Source organism: Leishmania donovani, chromosome 30 (genome assembly GCF_000227135.1).
Source record: "Leishmania donovani BPK282A1 complete genome, chromosome 30".
Lineage (NCBI taxonomy): Eukaryota > Euglenozoa > Kinetoplastea > Trypanosomatida > Trypanosomatidae > Leishmania > Leishmania donovani.
The window spans coordinates 375,620-392,982 of NC_018257.1; the positions used below are offsets into that span (position 1 = coordinate 375,620).

Genomic DNA, 17,363 nt, shown 5'->3' on the forward strand with positions numbered 1-17,363 from the left:
GTCGGTACGACGACGACTATGACGGCGGCAGCCGCAACCGGCGCCAGGGCAGGGGGGAACGCGGTCACCGCGGCGGCGGTGGGCGCGAGCGTGGCGGCGACCGTCATGACCGTGGCGAGCGCCCCGAGCGGAGCAGTCGCCGTGGCGGCGGCCGTCACCGAGACGAGGCCCATCGCAACCCGCCGATGCGCGACCCGACGAACACCGTCTGGGTCGGCAGCTACGACCCGGCCTTCCACTCCCGCAGCATGCTGTGCCGCGCATTCTGGCCTTTCGGCCGCGTCATGGAGATCTCGATCCACGATGGCAAGTCGTACGCCTTTGTGCACCTGCGGCGCACCGAGGAGGCCAAGGCCGCCGTCGACGCTCTCATCGAGAGCCGTGAGTTGGGTGCCGCGATCTTCAACTACAGCAAGATGCACGAATACACAGAGGAGGAGATGAACCTACCGCATGATCCCAATGTTGTGGAGGAGCCGCCTGTCACGGACCCCGCGCCGGCACCAGCGCCGGGCGCCCGCCGTCAGCGCGAATACGACGGCAGCCGCGACCCACGTGACGAGCGTGGCGCGCGCGAGGCGGAGCACGGTCGAGATGCCCCGTTGCCCCCGCCGCGCCGCGCGCGGCACGAGCGGGAGGCCAAGGAGCCGTCCAACGTGTTGTGGGTCGGCAACCTAGTCCCGTACATAACGAATGAGAAGCTGACTGAGGTGTTCGAGGTGTTCGGCCCCATTTCGAGCGTCTCTCGTCTTGGCCGCTCCAACATGGCCTTCCTGCACTATGAGACGGTCGAACAGTGCACGATGGCCATTGAGACGATGAAGGGCAGGCCGATTGAGGGGGTCATGCTAAGCTTGAACTACGGCCACGACGCCCAGCACGCGAGCGATGCAGCAGGTGGAAGCGGCGCCGGCGCAGAGGGACCGGCAGGGATGACCGGCCACAGCTACGGCAACGTCGCCCTCACCGCTGACGGCATCCCTGTCAACGAAACGCCAACGAACATCATCTACCTCGGCCATCTCCCCGCCGATGCGGATGCCAAGGACGTGGAAGATCTGTTCGCACCTTACGACGGCTTCATCTTCAGCAAGTTCGTTGCCAGCAACGGGATCGGCTTTGGCCACTTCGACACTATCGAGTCGTCCCGGGTGGCGCGCGCAGGGCTGTCCAACGCCATGATCAAGGGGACACCGATCCGCGTGAGCTTTGGCAAGCACAACCACACATACACCATGGCTGATCGGCGCCGCATCGGCGAGCCAGCCCTGGACAATGGGGGTGGCGAGTTCAACTTGGATGCCATGATGCGCGGCCCCGGCGCGCAGTTGGACGGCACTACCGGCGCTCTTGTGGCTGGCGGCTACGGCGGCGGGGCGGGTGCCGGTGGGGCGTTGGTGCTACCAGCGATGGGCGGCGGCGCTGCTGGTGGCGGCATTGGCGGTGCGGACACCAACGTGTACGCCCGCAAGCGCGAGGCGCCAGAGATGAACATGGACAACCGCCTTCAGTCACTATTGGGCAGCACGTATAACAACTGCGGTGCCAGAGGCCTCGAGATCAGCCCGAGCCAGATCCAGGCAGTGTGCCAGCTCGTCGACAACTGCGCCAGCGAGTCTGCGTGCGAGACGCTCCGGCAAGCGCTCATGCTCTACTCCCCGCTGCGTTCCGTCCACGTCTTCAACGTGGTGGCGAAGCGCATGAAGGAGTTCCCTGATGACCCACACAAGCGCCTCTTTGTGTTGTACGCCGTGACGCACGTGCTGCTCGGCGTGTCCACCGAATATGTGCCCTTCACGGAGGCAGTGCTCAACGCCTATCTAATGGTGCTGCTGGTGGCGAGTGAGGGACAGACAAGCAGCGGGATGGATCGCCTGACATTCATCATAGAAAGCTTTCAGCAGCACCCGTTCATCGAGAAGAAGTCCAACGCCGGCAAGGAGTACGAGGAGCAGTTTCGGGCACAGCTGGACGAGATCACCAACCGCGCGAAGGCCGAGCAGGATCTGCGCTTGCTGGCGACACGCCGCCGCCGCCGCAACTGATCAAGGTGGGGCACCGGTCCCCCTCCTAATCCCGCTTGTCCCATCCGTGGTTGGCGGCTCACTCCTTCTCCGCGTCCTGTCCGTGCCTTTTCTATCTCTGTGTGTAAGTGCGCATGTTGGCGTGCGCGAGCCTAAGCGGCGTTTCGGTTGTTTCCTTTGGCTGTGTGTTTCAGGCCCCCTCTCCCACCCCGGGCATCCGCCACCGTCTCACTCTCCCCCTTTCGTTCTCTGCGTCTGTGCCGGCGTGCTTGCGTTGCTGTCGTCGACAGAGTTGGCCATCCCTCCCCCTCCCATAATGATTTGAAGACGGACGTAACCGAGAGCCACGTGACATGCTTTGTGTGGCGGTAATGCTCGTGTGGCGCACCGTGCATGTGCGTTTTGTGTGTGTGCGTATGTGAGAGGTTCCTTTTGTGGTGTGCTGCGCTCTTTTTCCGGCCGGCCGCCCCGCCCTCCCTCTCCTCCATTTGACGGCTTCTTCGAGCTCGCTCCTCTTCTTACCCTCTTCATGTGCACACACACGCACACATGCACACACGCACGCACGAAGTTAGATGAGCAACGACAGCCGGTAAAACGACATAAAAAGAAATGTTCGCCAACGAAGAAAAAAGAGAGCGCGAGACATGCGAATCGGGGTGCAGCTGTTCGAGCGAAGGACCTTTGTTGTACCCGTGAACGCAAATGAAGACATCCAGCATGTCTCCTCCCTTTCTCCCTACTTTCCCTCTTACCGCTGTCTACTCTTGCCCGCCTTAACGCTCTGCCGCGAAACTGCCGCCCAAGTACTCACCAAATGTACCACATCACCACCTCCTTGCTCTTCCCTCCTCTCCTCTCTCTCGGTGCCATTCAACAGCATGTCGTTTCTCTTTCATTCTGCACCGCTCCCGCGCACCTCCCCCTCCTTTCTTTCGATTCGGTCTTCCCCGTCACCCTTTGCCTTTCAAGGTCTGCGATGTCGAACATGTGCACTTCTCTCTCTCGTGTCTCTCTCTCCCCTGCTTCTCTTCCTTTCCTCATGCCCATCCTCCATTCCACTAGACCGTCATGTCACCACCATTGGTGCATCACGCGAGGAAGGGAGCCACACTGAGAACAGAAGAAGACAGAAGAGCCCCACGCCGTGCGTCTCTGTGCCTTCGCCTGTGCCTGCTCTCGATTCGTCTTTGCAAGCTCTCTTTCTTTCCCTGCCTCTATCTCACATTCCTGCTGCATCCATGAGCCTCGCTCAACGCGTCCTTCCTCTTTTCTATCGCCGTTGTCCCTCGGCCGTCGTCGTCTCTTTCTCTCCCCCCTCCTCCTCCAATCATCCACCTGCTGCGAAGGAAACAAGCAAGCTCTCTGCGGCGGGCATGGCGCCGTGCCCCGCGGTGACACGGCAGACGTGCACAGTAGAAACTGCGCGCTGCCCAGTCTTCACGTGCACTGCAGGCTTGGCCCCTATCTTTCTCTTCACAGACCCTCAACACCAACGCCCTCCCCCTCCCCCTTACACGTTGATCGTATGCATCGTGCTTCACGGCTTGCTCGTGCGCTTGATAGGCACGAAAGAGGTGCGGAGTGCGCACATACGTTCACGTATGCATGCATGCATAGATGTACATGGATGGAGCACCGCAGGGTCATTTCTTCGGGGACGCGCCAGTCTGCTCTCACTCCCACGACTGTGATGGCACTCAACCTCACACCCTCTCCTCTGCTCCAGCTTTCTGCTTACTATTCGAAGTCCCAGTACGGTTAATCGTGGCACTTCGAACTCTCCTTCTCGATAGAGGTTGTTGCCATCAAGGCCGTACGAGATGCACGAGCTTCGTGGTGCGACGCATGTCGGTGCGTTGCTGCCGATACTGTGGAGCTCTCAGCATATTGTTCACCGCCTTTTCAGCCTTCTGGTGGGCGTGCTCAAGCGCACACCTACGCAAGCATTCGAAGAGAGAGAAATAAAAAGGATTCGCTACCGCTTTTCTGTGCCCACGAGAGGAGTGTCCCCCCCCCCCCACACACACACACACACACAGCCACCGGGAGCAGGCAGCTTTCACCAACCAGCTTCTCATCTCCGCAAAGGGCTGGCGAGCCATCGTGCGCTCCAGTTCTTGAAAACATAGATGAACTGAAGTCAAAGTGAAGAGCGAGAAGCGGAACACATCGGAGGTGCCATACCCCCCCCCCCCTTCTCTTCCCACGCGCTCGCACAGACTGCAGTGGGAAAGGAGGGAGTCTGTCTTGAATGGTGCTCCGTTTGACGTTGTCCCTTCGCGTGGGTCGGGCCTGTGTGCGTGTATACGCGTGGCTTTGTGTAGGGTGGTGCGGTGGCTGTACACACGCTGCATCAGTACAGCGACATCATCTTGCCGAGTGGTGATGCCTGCTGGCGATGCCAGCAAGAGTCTCTTATTATTATCTGTACGACCCCTTCATGTTGTCCCTAAGACGGAGGGAGGGAAGGGCTGGGGGGGGCGCGCAGCGTAGTGCTGCGTCACTTTTCCCTCCTTGTTTGCGGTGCTCAGCTTTAACCAACCAGCTTCGTATCTTGGCAGCTGGGGCTTGCGAGTACGCAGCTGCCGCACTCTCCCGTAGATACTTGAGGTCAAAGTAAAGAGCAAGACGGGATGTGTTTACGCTTGAAAGTTGCGTATGTGCTTACGTGGGTGCTCGTGAAGGTGACGACAGAGTTCACAGGAGGAATGCTCGATGGACACGCTGCATCAGTACAGCGACATCATCTAGCCGAGTGGTGATGCCTGCTGGCGATGCCAGCAAGATTGCGTGGGTGTGCGGTATTCGAGGCGCACTTGCGATATATATGTTTACGTAAACTTTGTGCGCATGCGCTGTGGGTGTGTCTGTGCCTTGCATGGGTTGTTCGAGACACGCGAGGCGAGAGGAAGGCGAAAGTGATGGAGAACGCAATCGAATGGGATGCTTAGGTCTAGTCGTCTACGCGTGCGCACGCTTATGGGCACATCTGCACTCTGCTGACACGCAAAAAAACACGTACACGCATGCACACACACGCACAGATGCACTACCACCGTCGTACCGTTGATGATCAATTTTATGTTTTTGTGAGCTCAATCGGAGCGCTCTCCTGAAATTTAACCTGCCGTATCTGGACCCTTTAACTCTGACGTACGGCATGTGCGTGCACGTGTACCTGTATGTGTGTCTCCTTTAGTCTCTGTTGGGGACCCGCGAGCATGAGCGGGCGGCTGATCAGAGCAACTAGAGCTTGTACACCTCCCTGGAGGCGATGAAAGCCACAGCACGTGCCTGTGTGATGCTGCTCATTGTCCCTTCTTCAGACAGGAGCATCCTTGGGCCGGTTGTGCTACACTGGTGAATGCCAGGGAAAGTAAGGAGAGCGGGCACGCCGAGGCAGGGCTTGTGTGGTGCTGCGCGTGCTGCTCCTCCCATTGCGCACGGTTGTGGTGGTGCTATGTGTGTGTCTCTTGCTTTTCTCAGAGTGGTGTGCCGCGCATAATACGTCGGCGGCCGTTGCCACGCGCATGTTGAAGCCCGGAAGTCGCGCGACAATGACAACGAAGGCCCAGCTGGATAGTGGCGGCTAAAGGAATTGCCAAAGGAGGCGAGCAAGGGAGAGAGGCCGACTCCCACCGCTTTAAAGTTTGGGCGAAGTTGCGTATGTGTGTGCCGCCTGGCGCCAGCCCAGCCCGCTCTGCTGTCTACGCGGTGGCCCCCCTTTTTTCATCTGGTTAGAATGAGTGTCTGGCTTCACGCCATCCCTCCCTCGCGGCGGGATGCGCTTTCCTCCCGTCCGCTCGCCACTGTGACCGGTTGCACAGGAAACGAACAACGGAAGAAGAGCTCGCATCCACCAACCCCCTCTCTCACTTCCACTTGCGCGGTCTCTTGTTCACGCCTCAACTCCTCCTCCTCCGCCTCCGTCTCTCTCTCTCTCTCTATCTCGCTCGCTGTGCGCGTGTCACGCGGGCGCATCGTGCCTCACGGAGTGGGGGGGGTTGGCCCACGCGGCTCACAGCCAAAAGGGAAAGCCGAACGAACAAGCGAACGATACCAAAGAACGCCAACCACAACAAACGAAAGAAGCAGCGAGAAGGACGAGACGAACAGGGAGATAGAACTGGCGTGTTGCTGCCCTCACCGTCAGCGACTGCCTGGCTACCTCCGTGCGTGTACGCGTCTGTCTTTTGAGGTCGTCGACACGTGCTGCGAGTGAGTGTCCCTCGTTGTCTTTGGTGTGCTCTCTTTCTCTCTCTCCCTCTCTTGCCTTGGTGTGTCTTGTCTTGCGTCTCCCCAAACTGTCAACGACGAGCCACGGAGAGGCAGAAACGAAAAGAAACAGAAGAAAAAACGAAAAGCGTGAAAAAAGGGAGCAAACAAGACACTAAAACACACGTGCACACATACACACTCTGAACCGTATATCTCCCGCAGCAGGCACAGCGTGCCTTTTCTCGCACTCTCTCTATCTGTTTCTCCCACCTTCCCCACTTCAACGGACAGCGTGCAACGAGCACTGCGCATACACGTGCTGCGACGAACTGCTTCAGTGTGGCTGTCTTCGTTTTCTTTTTTTTTGTTCGTGTGCGTTTGCATTCTCGACCCATTGAACGCGACTTGCGTTCATACCAGACACGCAAGCCGTCCTACTTCCTCCACACGCTCGCCTAGCCAATACTCTCTCCACGCAGACGACGCGATGTTCAACAACCAGGAGAAAAAGGGCGCCAAGCACGCCGTCAGCACCAAGGCTGGTGCTGAGCGTCGCCAGCGTCAGCTCATGTCAGTGCGTCACAGGGTTCACGGGGAGGTTATGAAGCTCCTGCGCGCCGAGGGCCAGGACGACAGTGATATGCTTGGTGGTAACGGCAGTGTGGCGCAGGCGTCCAACCCAGAGGATGTCTGGTCGTACGACGCCAGGTCGACACCCGCTTCGGTACCCCTGCAGCTCCTCCCCACCCTCGTGAACATGTGCATGAACGGGCCTACAGACCGTGAGGTGTTTCAGGGCACGCTGCTGATCCGCAAGATCCTCTCTGTTGAGAAAGACCCACCATACGATGTCGTGACATCGAGCGGTGTTGTGCCGCACCTGGTGAACCTGCTGCAGCGCGAGGACTACCCGGAGCTGCAGTTTGAGTCGGCCTGGGCTCTGACCAACATCGCTGCAGGCACGTCGGAGAACACGATGATGCTCGTCGCCTGTGGTGCGATTCCGCGCTTCGTAGCGCTGCTGGGGTCGCCGAACGCGGACTGCCGCGATCAGAGCGCGTGGGCCATCGGCAACCTTTCGGGTGAGGGCGCCGCCTGCCGTGACGAGGCGCTGAGCCACGGCGCCATGGTCGCACTGCTGAACGTGCTGAGCGTGAAGGAACAGCCGATTCACGTTCTGCGCAACGCCACATGGGCCGTGTCGAACTTGTGCCGCTGCAAGCCGTTGCCGCCGCTGGAGCGGGTGGCAATCGCGCTGCCGACGCTGGTCGATCTCCTCAACAGCTCCGATGACCAGCTCATCGTGGATGCTGCATGGGGTATTTCGTACATCAGCGACGGACCGGCGGAGCGTGTGCAGGCGGTGCTTGAGGCCGGCGCTGTTCCGCGCATTGTGCAGCTCTTGTCCGTCCCGAGTACGAACGTGAAGCTGCCGGCGATTCGCATCATTGGCAACATCGCCGCCGGCACGGACGAGCAGACGCAGGTTATCATCAACAGTGGCGCTCTGCCGGCCATGGCTGAGCTGCTGCGCCACCCGAAGCGCGCGCTGCGCAAGGAGACGTGCTGGACCATCTCCAACATTGCTGCTGGCCAGCCTTACCAGATCGAGGCACTCGTGAACTCGAACGTTTGCATCCCTATCTTGGAGTGTCTTAGCGCGCCAGAGCTCGACGTGAGGAAGGAGGCGGTGTGGACCATTGCGAACATCACCTTCTGCGGCTCAGTGGCGCAAGTGAAGTACCTCGTCAACATCGGCGTCATCCCGCCACTGTGCGAGACGCTGCGCACGTACGACCCAAAGATCGTGACGGTTGCGCTGGAGGCGGTGCAGTGCTTCCTGCAGGTCGGCGAGGATGAGAAGACGTCGGGCGGCACGGAGGAGAACATTGTAGCGAAACAGGTGATGGACTGCGGCGGCGTAGACTCCATCGAGCAGTTGCAGACGCACGCCGACAAGAACGTGTACAGCATTGCGCTTCAGATCCTGGAGACCTTCTTCACGACGGAGGACGAGGCGGGCCCGATGGGCGATTCTATGGGCGCTGACATGGTGGACTTTGCGCAGGGCAACCCCAACGCCGGCAGCGGTCAGTTCAACTTCTAAACGAAAAAAAATAGGAACCCGTGCATGAGTGGCTCTTGAGGAGGCTGGCGGGCGTGTCCGGAGGCGAAAAAGAAACGGAGTGCAACACGCGCTCACGCAGAGAAGATAAAAGCGCTCGCTTGAGAGGGAAAGAGAGAAGGAGGGGGGGGAGGCAGGGTGGTGGTGGTTGCGGTGCAAATGAAGGAGACGGGAGGAAGGGGAGACACTTCGTCGCACGGCTTCCCTTAGGTTTTCCCATTCTAGAATCCGGTTGATGTTTTGCCGCCCGAGCGGTTTTTCTTTTGTTTTCCGTTCCGTTTCTCTGTGCTCGCTGGTGGCGTTTCGTGCTGGTTCACGTCTCTGTTGACGATGTCGTCGCCGTTGTTGCTGTGGGACCCCGTTGGGGTTCTGCACTTCTTTCCGTGCCCCCCCCCCCTCTCCCCCCTCCCCACCCTTCTTTCGATGATGTAGTTTGTGAGAGGGAGATCGCAGAGAGTGCACAGAATCGGAGAGACACACGCGTGTGCTAATCCGATTCTGTACGCGGGTGGTGCGATCGAGAAGAGACCACGTACCGTGACATGAAGGTCGCCGTACGTCTCCGCCGTTGATCCCGCGGCAAAGCCGGTGGGCTCTATCAGCGGCGGATGGGGCGGGGGGAATCAAGTGAGGTTCTCTGTGTGCGGCAGATGCACAGACGGATGGCGAAGAAGGACGTGCAGAGTGCGCCTCAAAAGGACAACGCGTTGATCGGCACTCGTGTGACGGTTTGATGTACGTCGGTGGAGTGCCGTGAAGCCGAGAACAAAAGGGCGACTAATACCGAGGGAGTGGCGGTTGGGTGAAGCGCGTCGGCATGAGACAGCGAAGGGAAGGAGGGAAATAGAGAGAGAGGGATGCTGGCGTGTTTCATTCGTTTGCCTGTTTATGTCTTGCGCCACTTTTATACGCTTGTGTGCGTGTGAGCGCATCCACCCTCCTCCTTTGTGTTGTCGTCTCTCTCACCCCCTCTCTTTCCCGCGCCTAATCGCTTCGCAGGTTTCTCTCCGTCTCTTCCATATCTTTCTCGGCTTCTTTTGGCTTCCTTCCTTCTCCATTCGATGCGCATCTTTTCCGCTGCCCGTCTTGGCGCTAAAGTCTCGCCCCTCCCGCCTCTTCTTACCCTCCTTTCTTGCATCGCTAAGGAGGGGCGCACTTGGGCAAGGAAGACAAAGTAAAGAAAAAAAGAGGACCTACTAGTGCTGCGCTAGCCATCCCCAGCTACGGGCGCTGCTGTTCTGTGTTGGTGCATGATGGGGTGAATTGCTGTCAATTAAGTGTGTGCGCCCGCGACGTCTGTTTTCCCTTTTACCTCGCTGCAACTCGGCTCGTGCTCGTCTTCAGAGCGTCTTTGTGAGTACGTGTTCGGCTGTGATCATAAGTGCCTTCTAAAGTAGCCTTTATTGGGTATATCCCTTCGTCTTCTCACCCCCCCTCTCTCCTCCCCGCCCGTCCCGCGTACCCGCCTCTCCTTTTCGATGCCCCTTTCCGCCCCACGGTCTTTTCCTATTCCTCAGCGAGGATGCGTCTGTATGTGTCTGTGGGAGGGGGCGGGGCCTCAGACAGCCACGCATCAAGAAGATCCTTCAACTGAGGGAGCGACAGATAGCCAGAACACTGGAGAGAGGGGGAGAGACATACACGCGGGTGCTTTTGTTTGCTTGGATGCGTATACATATATACAGATGTACATATGCATACATCTATCTATATGTATGTATCCGTGTGTGCATATACATATATATATATGCATATGCATATGGATGCGGCTCTTTGTGTTGTCTGCAACACCATCTTTCTTGTGTGCTTCCTTCCTCCTCTCTTTCCTCTCCCTCTCTGTCCGCCTTTCATGCTGTCTCCATATAGTATCACAAGCTCACTTCTTCCCCGATGGCCAACAGACAGACACACACGCACACACAGACACGCAGAGAGACACACACGTAAGCGCAAGAGGAAAACGACAGCACCTCCAACTCCATGAGAGCGTCGCCATGACGTCGCTGATGTCGGGGATGTGCCGGCAACAGCAAAGAAGCGCAAAAAAAAAAAACATCGAAAGGATCCTAACAAAAATAACAAAGAATGCCATCACTGGTTATCGTCGGCAGGGTGTTGCTGTGATGATAGCGGCAAGGGTGTCGTTGGCCGTTACTGCTGCGGGGCTGGGGGAGGATTCCTCAACATCTGCCTGCATTTTGTGCCGCATATGCGCGCCCTCCTCCCCAGGCCATGACGTCAATGAGGTAAGTAGGCGCGCACGTCCACGCAAAGAGGAAGATACTCTTTACTGGTAGCAAGCCTATTCTCGTTGCTGCCAGGCTCTTCACGTCTCGCTTGCGCCTATTAATATTTTCTATCTTAAGTGACTGTATCCTTCGCCTCCACTTCCCTCCCATTGCTCGTACTCTCCATCCCCCCTTCTTTCTTTCACGCGCACGCACAAATGCATAGAAGTGGCGGCGACCAGAAAAGAAGGACAGTCGTGCTGCTCTCCCTCGTGGCCACTGCTTTGCGTTCTTCTCTTCACCATCGTTGTGTGCTCGCTCCACCACACACACACACACACACACACATACACACTCTCTGTATGTCTTTTTTTTTTCTGTTCCCCCTTCACGGAAAAAAGGATTCTTAGGTATGGCGCACGGCATCCTCCGCATTGTGCGCCAGATGCGCACGTTCAGCTTCACGGCGAGCTGCCGCAGCCACCCGTTTGCTTGGTACGCGGGCCTCTGCTGCACGCTGTTCAGCTGGGCCAACTACGCCCAGTACAAGCGGCTCGCGCCAATGTTTCCCAAGTATGAGCGGTACCTAACGGAGGAAGGTGGCCGCATGATGGAGGCGAAGAGGCAGGAGCTTGCGGAGGTGAGCCGGTACAACAACATGGTAGATACAATGCGGAGGGACCTCGCTGGCAAGTGATCAGGTGGAGCGTCGGTGCCCGTGGCGCAGTGGAGTGAGCGCTGCGCAGGTGTTTTGTGCGCAGGACGAAGAAGAAAAATAAGAGGAGGACAGATCCGCGGCGGCAGTGGCGCTACACGACGCGGCTCCTGCTACAATGACTTGGCCATTGTGCGCTCGCCTCCACCACGTGAGGTGATCGCTGCTGCTTTTTCTTTTGTTGTGCCCACCAGGATGTTGGCGTTGGCGCCGCTGAGGGGCGTAGGGGAGAGAGAGCTGATATGCACAGACATGTGTTGTGGTGCTGACGCCGACACTTGCATGCCTTCCTGCAAACAAACCGGCACGGTCGTCGCGCGGCTGGGAGTGGAGGTGATTGGGGTTCTCTCAAGACCTCCTTGATGCGTCCGATCGGAGTTGTGAAGGGCTTCAGATTACACCAAAGAAAAGTTAGAAGAGAATGGAGCACACACAGACCGTTGCACCGTGCCTCTCCTGGGCACCACATCATTTACCCAGCAGGGCTGGGCGATGGCACTGTGGTGATGATTTTGACTGAGACCTTCTTGAATTCGTTCTCCCCGGGTACTCCCTCGCGCTTTCTTCGCCACGCTGATCACATGTCGACACAAGGGACGCGTTCTCCGGCATTCTGCTGTCGCTCGGTCTCGTTAGACAAGAGATGGAACGTATGGTGTGTGTGTGTGTGTGTGTGTCTGCTGCTTCGCTATGCTCTCCGTACATTCCGTTTTTTGTTTCTCCCTCTCGTCTCTCCTCTTTCTTCTTGCCCTTCTTCGGCACAGGCATCGAAGCGAGGGGCTGAGCTGCACCGACATAGATTCGCGTGCGCCCGACGGGCACGGATTCAAGCCAAGAGAGCGTGCATAGGAGGAACCATCGCACTTTTCTTGTATAGTGGATATAAGAGAAGCATACCAGCGCCTTCCCCCTTTCTAGCAAGCGGCGACATACATCTGTCACCTGCGCAGACTGTGAAGCATGCAGCTCAGCTCACTTCGAGAGCTTGTCGTGCTCTTCGACACGCAGCTGCAGCAGCTGACTCTTTTCTACCTCGCAGACGGATTCTTTGCGCTACACACGGTAGCAGTCTCCATCGCCAGCCTGGTGGTGTGCGCCTCTCTTGCTGTCGCCACCAGCAGCGGATCTGGCGGCTCCGCCGCGCCGCTCACGTCGACCCCGCTGCTCTTTACGAGCTTTACATCCTTTGCCTCCCTCTCGGTGCTCACGCTGATGACACTGACACTGCTCTACCGGGCGATAGGTGGGGGTTTTGTCTACTCCCCGCGAGAGACCGCGTATGTGGTGGACTGGATCCTCGACACTGTCTCTCGGCCCGCTGTGGAGGACACGGTACACCTACTGCTGGCGCCGAACAAGCGCCGTGAGCGCGGTATGTTTTTCATGAGTCTGTGCCTCATTGGCGAGGCCGGCAAGTTTCTTTCGTTTTGGTCGATCTGCACATTGGCGTCGATGGCCTGGTGCGGGTGGAGCGTGCGGCGTGCGTGGCGTACGCACCGCTGTGCGGGATAATCTGTTCTTCACTTTTTTTTTTCGCATCCTGCGATCCTGTCCCGCGTGACGCAGGAAGGGAGGGAGGAAGGGGGCCACACACCGCTCAGTGCGTCGCATCGTCAGGGTCCCGCACGACCCACCATTGCGGGGCGACGCCGAGCAGCTCCCCTATGCCCCTGCCCAATGCCGAGCCGCCTCTGGTGGGGGCTGAATCAGGCACCCGTACGCCATGGGGAGGACAGAGCGGCTCATCGCTGCTGATGCCGGCGGTGGGGCCCTGGACGGTGCTGCGGCGGAGCGACCTGAAAGGCCGCGTGTGGGCGGGCAGAGTTTGGGGCAGGGGGCGGTCGTCTCAGGTGACTGAGTCGGCGCATTTGGTGTACCGGGCGTGTCTCTCGCGCTGCTTCGCACGACGCGGATGGGGGGCCTGTGGCAGGGCCTAGCGTAGGCTGGCGTGTGACTTATTCCGCACGGCGGAGAACGGACACGCGTTGGAGGCAAGCACGAAACATGTGATCATGGAAGGCTCTCTCTATTTTCTTGTGTGTAGGTGTGCTGGTGCGCGTCGGCCTTCTGCGTCGCGGCAGTGGCCGCTCTAGGGCACGGTTCCTCACTTTCTTTTTTATCGTGCCTGTGCTTTTTTGCACACATGCACATCGCGTCTCTTCGCCTCCCTACTCTCCTCGAAGCCTTGCTTAGCCTCCGTGTGGACGCCAGCAGCGCATCAACGGATACATGTATGACAAGGGTATCTCGGAAGCATCGCTCTCTCTCTCTTTCTCGTTGCCGTTTATTATTATTTTGTGCGCATGGGTGCTCTCAACCTGTTTTGCACGCATCTCTTCTCGGTGTTCGACCGCCTTTTTGCGTCTACCTGCAGAGCCCCCCTCCCCCCCTTAAGTGGCAGCCTCACACTCGGCGACACAAGCTTGCTGCCAGCCTGTCGCAGTCTCTCGCTCCCGTTCCGTGCGTGTTGCGTCTGCTGGACTGCTTCCCTCGCCAACGCGTTTGGGCCTAACGGCACCGCATTTGCTTTGTGTGGGCCCTTTTTCGTTACCAACGTGCGTGCCTCATGCGCCGCGCTGGGGGTCAGTTCGACCACGGCTACGCCCGCGGTAAGCGCAGCGGTCGAGAGGATCAACGACGTGGCAGCTATCACGGTCAAGAGGGCTGTGGCCGATCCATGAGACTGCATTCCTCTTTTAGTGACCGCCATGACTCGCACAAACAGCAGCAGCGGCAAAACGGCCGTTATGGCCACCACCGTGGCGGCGCATCACCTTCGCTTGCAGCGTTGGATGCCGATCCAGTCGCCGACCGCCAACGTGACCGCAAAGCACGGCGCCGACAGGAGCGGCAAGACAAGAAGCAGTTGCGCATTACGCAGCACGAACAGTGGACGCAGGAACGTCAGCAAGCACGTCAACAAGCTCGGGATAGCAGGGTGGCTGAGCAGCTTCAGCGACAGCGGAAACGCCAGCGGGCGGAGCGAGCCGTCACATCAGAAGCCGAGAAAAATGGCAAGCGACATAAGGATGAGAAAGCATTAAAGGATAAGAGCGAGAAGTGTGTGCGAGCGACGGCTAACGGCTGCACGGAGAAGACACGTGTCGCGGGCCTCAAGGCGGACACAGTCATGCCCATCACAGGTGCTGCCGCTGCTGGGACTGCGGCCCCTGCCACCTCCTCGCTGGCGGATCCGACGCCAGTCCCTGCTGAGGTCGCGGAGAAAGTGCGGCGCCTTGTGAACAAGCTGACAGCAGCGAACGTCGTCGACCTCACGAAGGACTTGAGCGACTACATGGCGACGCCGGGGGTGTCTCGAGTGAGTGTGGTGAAGGGGCTTGTTCAGCAGATAGAGCGCCTCTGCCGCCTGGAGGCGGGCCCGCTCAGCACGACTGGCACGCTGCCGTTCGCGGGGTTACTGCGAGGGTTGCAACTGCTGCACGGAAACCAGGTCGGCTCCGAGCTGGTTGAACGCGTTAGCTTTTCTCTGCACGCGCAACTCGCCGCCGCGGAGGAGGCGGCTGCAGGCAACACGCTTATGGTGCTCGCACAGCTCTATCTCCTGTACGGTGTGGACGTGGTGTTTGTCATGTCGCTGCTTCGAACGCTGCTTCATCAAGGGACGCGCCTCCTGGACTACGTTGGCGGTGATGGCGCGACGGCGTCAGACGCCTCCTCTTCCTCCTCTCCAACGTCGGCCTCCGCGGTGGCGGTGCAGGCTGTGTGCGCGTGCGCGTGCGGACTGGCATTGATGCGCGCTTGTGGTGAGAAGCTGCTCAAGGAGAGTCCCACTGAGCTGGAGGCGTCCTTGCAAGAGGCGCGGCGCTCGTCTGCTAAGATGCGCAACATAACCGGCACGGCTCGCTTCGCAGCGCTGGTGGAGGTGATGGGTGACATTGCGGCTGGCCGCACCCGCAAGGCCCGCCGCGCGATCACCGAGGAAGCTGCCCCGGTTGAGACCATGCTGGAAGACCTCTGCTCGCTACTACCGGGTCAGGAGAAGGCCGCCTCGACGCAGCGCCGCACGATGAAGCGGCTAGTGCTGACCACGAACATCATGTCGGGGCTGACGTGGGCGCAGGTGACATCGCCAGAGAAGCCACCGCGGTGGTACATACCGGGCGTGATGATGACTAGCGCACCCAGCGCCAGGGAGGATGGCGACAAGTCTGCGGCGGCGACCGCTGGCAAGCACTCTGGCACTGCGGCGGCGAGCAAGGAGAACGGGCGCAGCCGACACATTCTGCCCTCGCACCCCTCATTGACTGCAGATGGCGAGAGCGAAGAGATGGAGGAGGTAGACGAGGCGGAGCTGAAACGCGAGCGGATTGCGCGCATGCGGGCGGAAGAGAAGGCCTTGAGTGGCCAGCGCCTCAACACAGAGCACAAGCGCGAAATCTTCAGGTGCATCGCCACTGCCGCCGACGACCTGGAGTGCTTCACGATGCTCATGCACCGCGACCCCGGCTACACGCGCTTCCACGACGTGTGCGCGGTGCTGCTGCAGTGCGCCTATCAGGAGCGCAGGTACAACCCCTACTACGTGCAGGTGCTCATGCGCTTCTGCAGTGCAAAGCCGGCGTGTGCGAAGACGCTTCAGTTTGCCGTCTGGGACCGCTTCAAGTCCATTCGAATCGAAAACACCGACATTGTCGGCTACTTTAACTTTGCGTGCGGCATCGCGGACTTGATGCAGCACGGCGTGTACAACCTGAGCCTGCTTCGCGGCCTCGATCTGGAGAACACGAACAAGACGATCGGTCTCTTCACGCGCATGCTGCTACTGCGATTGATCTTGCAGCTGCCGGCGTCGCGGCTGACGCAGCTCTTCTTCGGCGGAGACGGCAGCAGCGCGCACGACCTGCAGGTGGACACGAGTGTGCTGCGCCGACTGCTGACGAAGTTCATGTCGCTTTACTTCATAGATGAGAACGCCTCGAAGCGGTGGCTACCCGACTTTTACGAGGTGGTCGCTGCGGGCACCGACTTTGATGTCTCTGCTGCCGCCGAGCCGCGGGCGCTACCTGGCTTGCGCGACTCTGCGGCGCCAGCGGCCGATGAAGGCAGCGGAGCTGCAGAGGAGCGAGTACTTCGGCGCAGTGCCGATCGCCCGCCCTCGACGCTGTTGGACAGCGCACCGGCGTCGCCCCGCGCGGCGCTCTCGAGATCCAAGTCGGCGGCCTCGGCTGAGGCGATGCTCGGGCAGTTCATGAAGCGTGTTCAGGTGGTCTACAAGGCACTCAAGCATGGCATCTTGTGAGTGCGGCCCGTGCGTGCGCGTGCTTTGCTTTTTGAGCGCAAGTCGACACGAGTAAGCTAATGCGCTATATATGTTTTCTCGTCCTACATCTTGCCCAGGTCCTGCAGGGCCTCCCTGCGTTTGCTGTCGTGCTTGGGTCCCTGGTACCTCTCCCAGCCTGGCTGGCTTACCATTTACGCATCCGCTCTCTTCTTCCCTAGCGAAGCGCCTCTGCACATCTGGTATCATGCGCGTACGCTTTCCGCTGCGCACTAGCACGGAAAACGGAACAATGCCGCTGCCTCTGTACACCAGGTTGGGAACGCAGCACACACACACACAAAAAAAAAAAGGTGCATGCTGAGTGCTGTGTGAGCCGATGCGCATTCGCATTATAGCGCTCTCCCCGCCTTCTCAATCATCTTTCTCATCTTGCTCTCCGTTTATCATGTACATTTCCGCCCTGATCACCGGTGCCTCATCCTTAGTGCACCCACTGGCATACGCGCATAGACCACTACCCTTTCCCGCACGCATACGCGGGCACAAGCGAAAACGGCGTCGATGCACGCCGAGGCGTCGCTCACGTTCTTGTTTCATCCGAGGACCGACACATGGGTAAGCGAAGCGCACCTTCGCGTCGATGTGGAGGCGGTCGATGGCCGCTGCGGAGGCGAACACGGTGGGGCAGCAGGGCAAGCGGTTGGGGGCCGTGATGCGCTCTCGTCATCAGCAACTTCCTCATGCACGCTGCTCATCTACGTCGCCCGCCATCACGCTCTGCGCCGGGTCTTTGTTCAAGAGGAGAAGG

The 17,363-nt window shown here is 59.1% G+C and overlaps 5 protein-coding genes across 5 annotated transcripts; all 5 read left to right on the forward strand.

Annotated features, from left to right (window-relative positions):
* Positions 1–185: 185 nt before the first annotated feature.
* On the forward strand, positions 186–2,045 carry LDBPK_301170 (RNA-binding protein, putative; the record flags this gene model as incomplete). The annotated part of the gene is made up of 1 exon (XM_003862782.1): positions 186–2,045. One exon carries the CDS (start codon positions 186–188, stop codon positions 2,043–2,045), a length of 1,860 nt encoding a protein of 619 aa, XP_003862830.1.
* Positions 2,046–6,732: 4,687 nt separating this feature from the next.
* LDBPK_301180 (importin alpha, putative) lies at positions 6,733–8,352 on the forward strand (the record flags this gene model as incomplete). The annotated part of the gene is made up of 1 exon (XM_003862783.1): positions 6,733–8,352. One exon carries the CDS (start codon positions 6,733–6,735, stop codon positions 8,350–8,352), a length of 1,620 nt encoding a protein of 539 aa, XP_003862831.1.
* A 2,658-nt stretch (positions 8,353–11,010) lies between these two features.
* LDBPK_301190 (hypothetical protein, conserved) lies at positions 11,011–11,295 on the forward strand (the record flags this gene model as incomplete). The annotated part of the gene is made up of 1 exon (XM_003862784.1): positions 11,011–11,295. One exon carries the CDS (start codon positions 11,011–11,013, stop codon positions 11,293–11,295), a length of 285 nt encoding a protein of 94 aa, XP_003862832.1.
* A 978-nt stretch (positions 11,296–12,273) lies between these two features.
* On the forward strand, positions 12,274–12,825 carry LDBPK_301200 (hypothetical protein, conserved; the record flags this gene model as incomplete). The annotated part of the gene is made up of 1 exon (XM_003862785.1): positions 12,274–12,825. One exon carries the CDS (start codon positions 12,274–12,276, stop codon positions 12,823–12,825), a length of 552 nt encoding a protein of 183 aa, XP_003862833.1.
* Positions 12,826–13,990: 1,165 nt separating this feature from the next.
* LDBPK_301210 (hypothetical protein, conserved) lies at positions 13,991–16,573 on the forward strand (the record flags this gene model as incomplete). The annotated part of the gene is made up of 1 exon (XM_003862786.1): positions 13,991–16,573. One exon carries the CDS (start codon positions 13,991–13,993, stop codon positions 16,571–16,573), a length of 2,583 nt encoding a protein of 860 aa, XP_003862834.1.
* Positions 16,574–17,363: the final 790 nt, after the last annotated feature.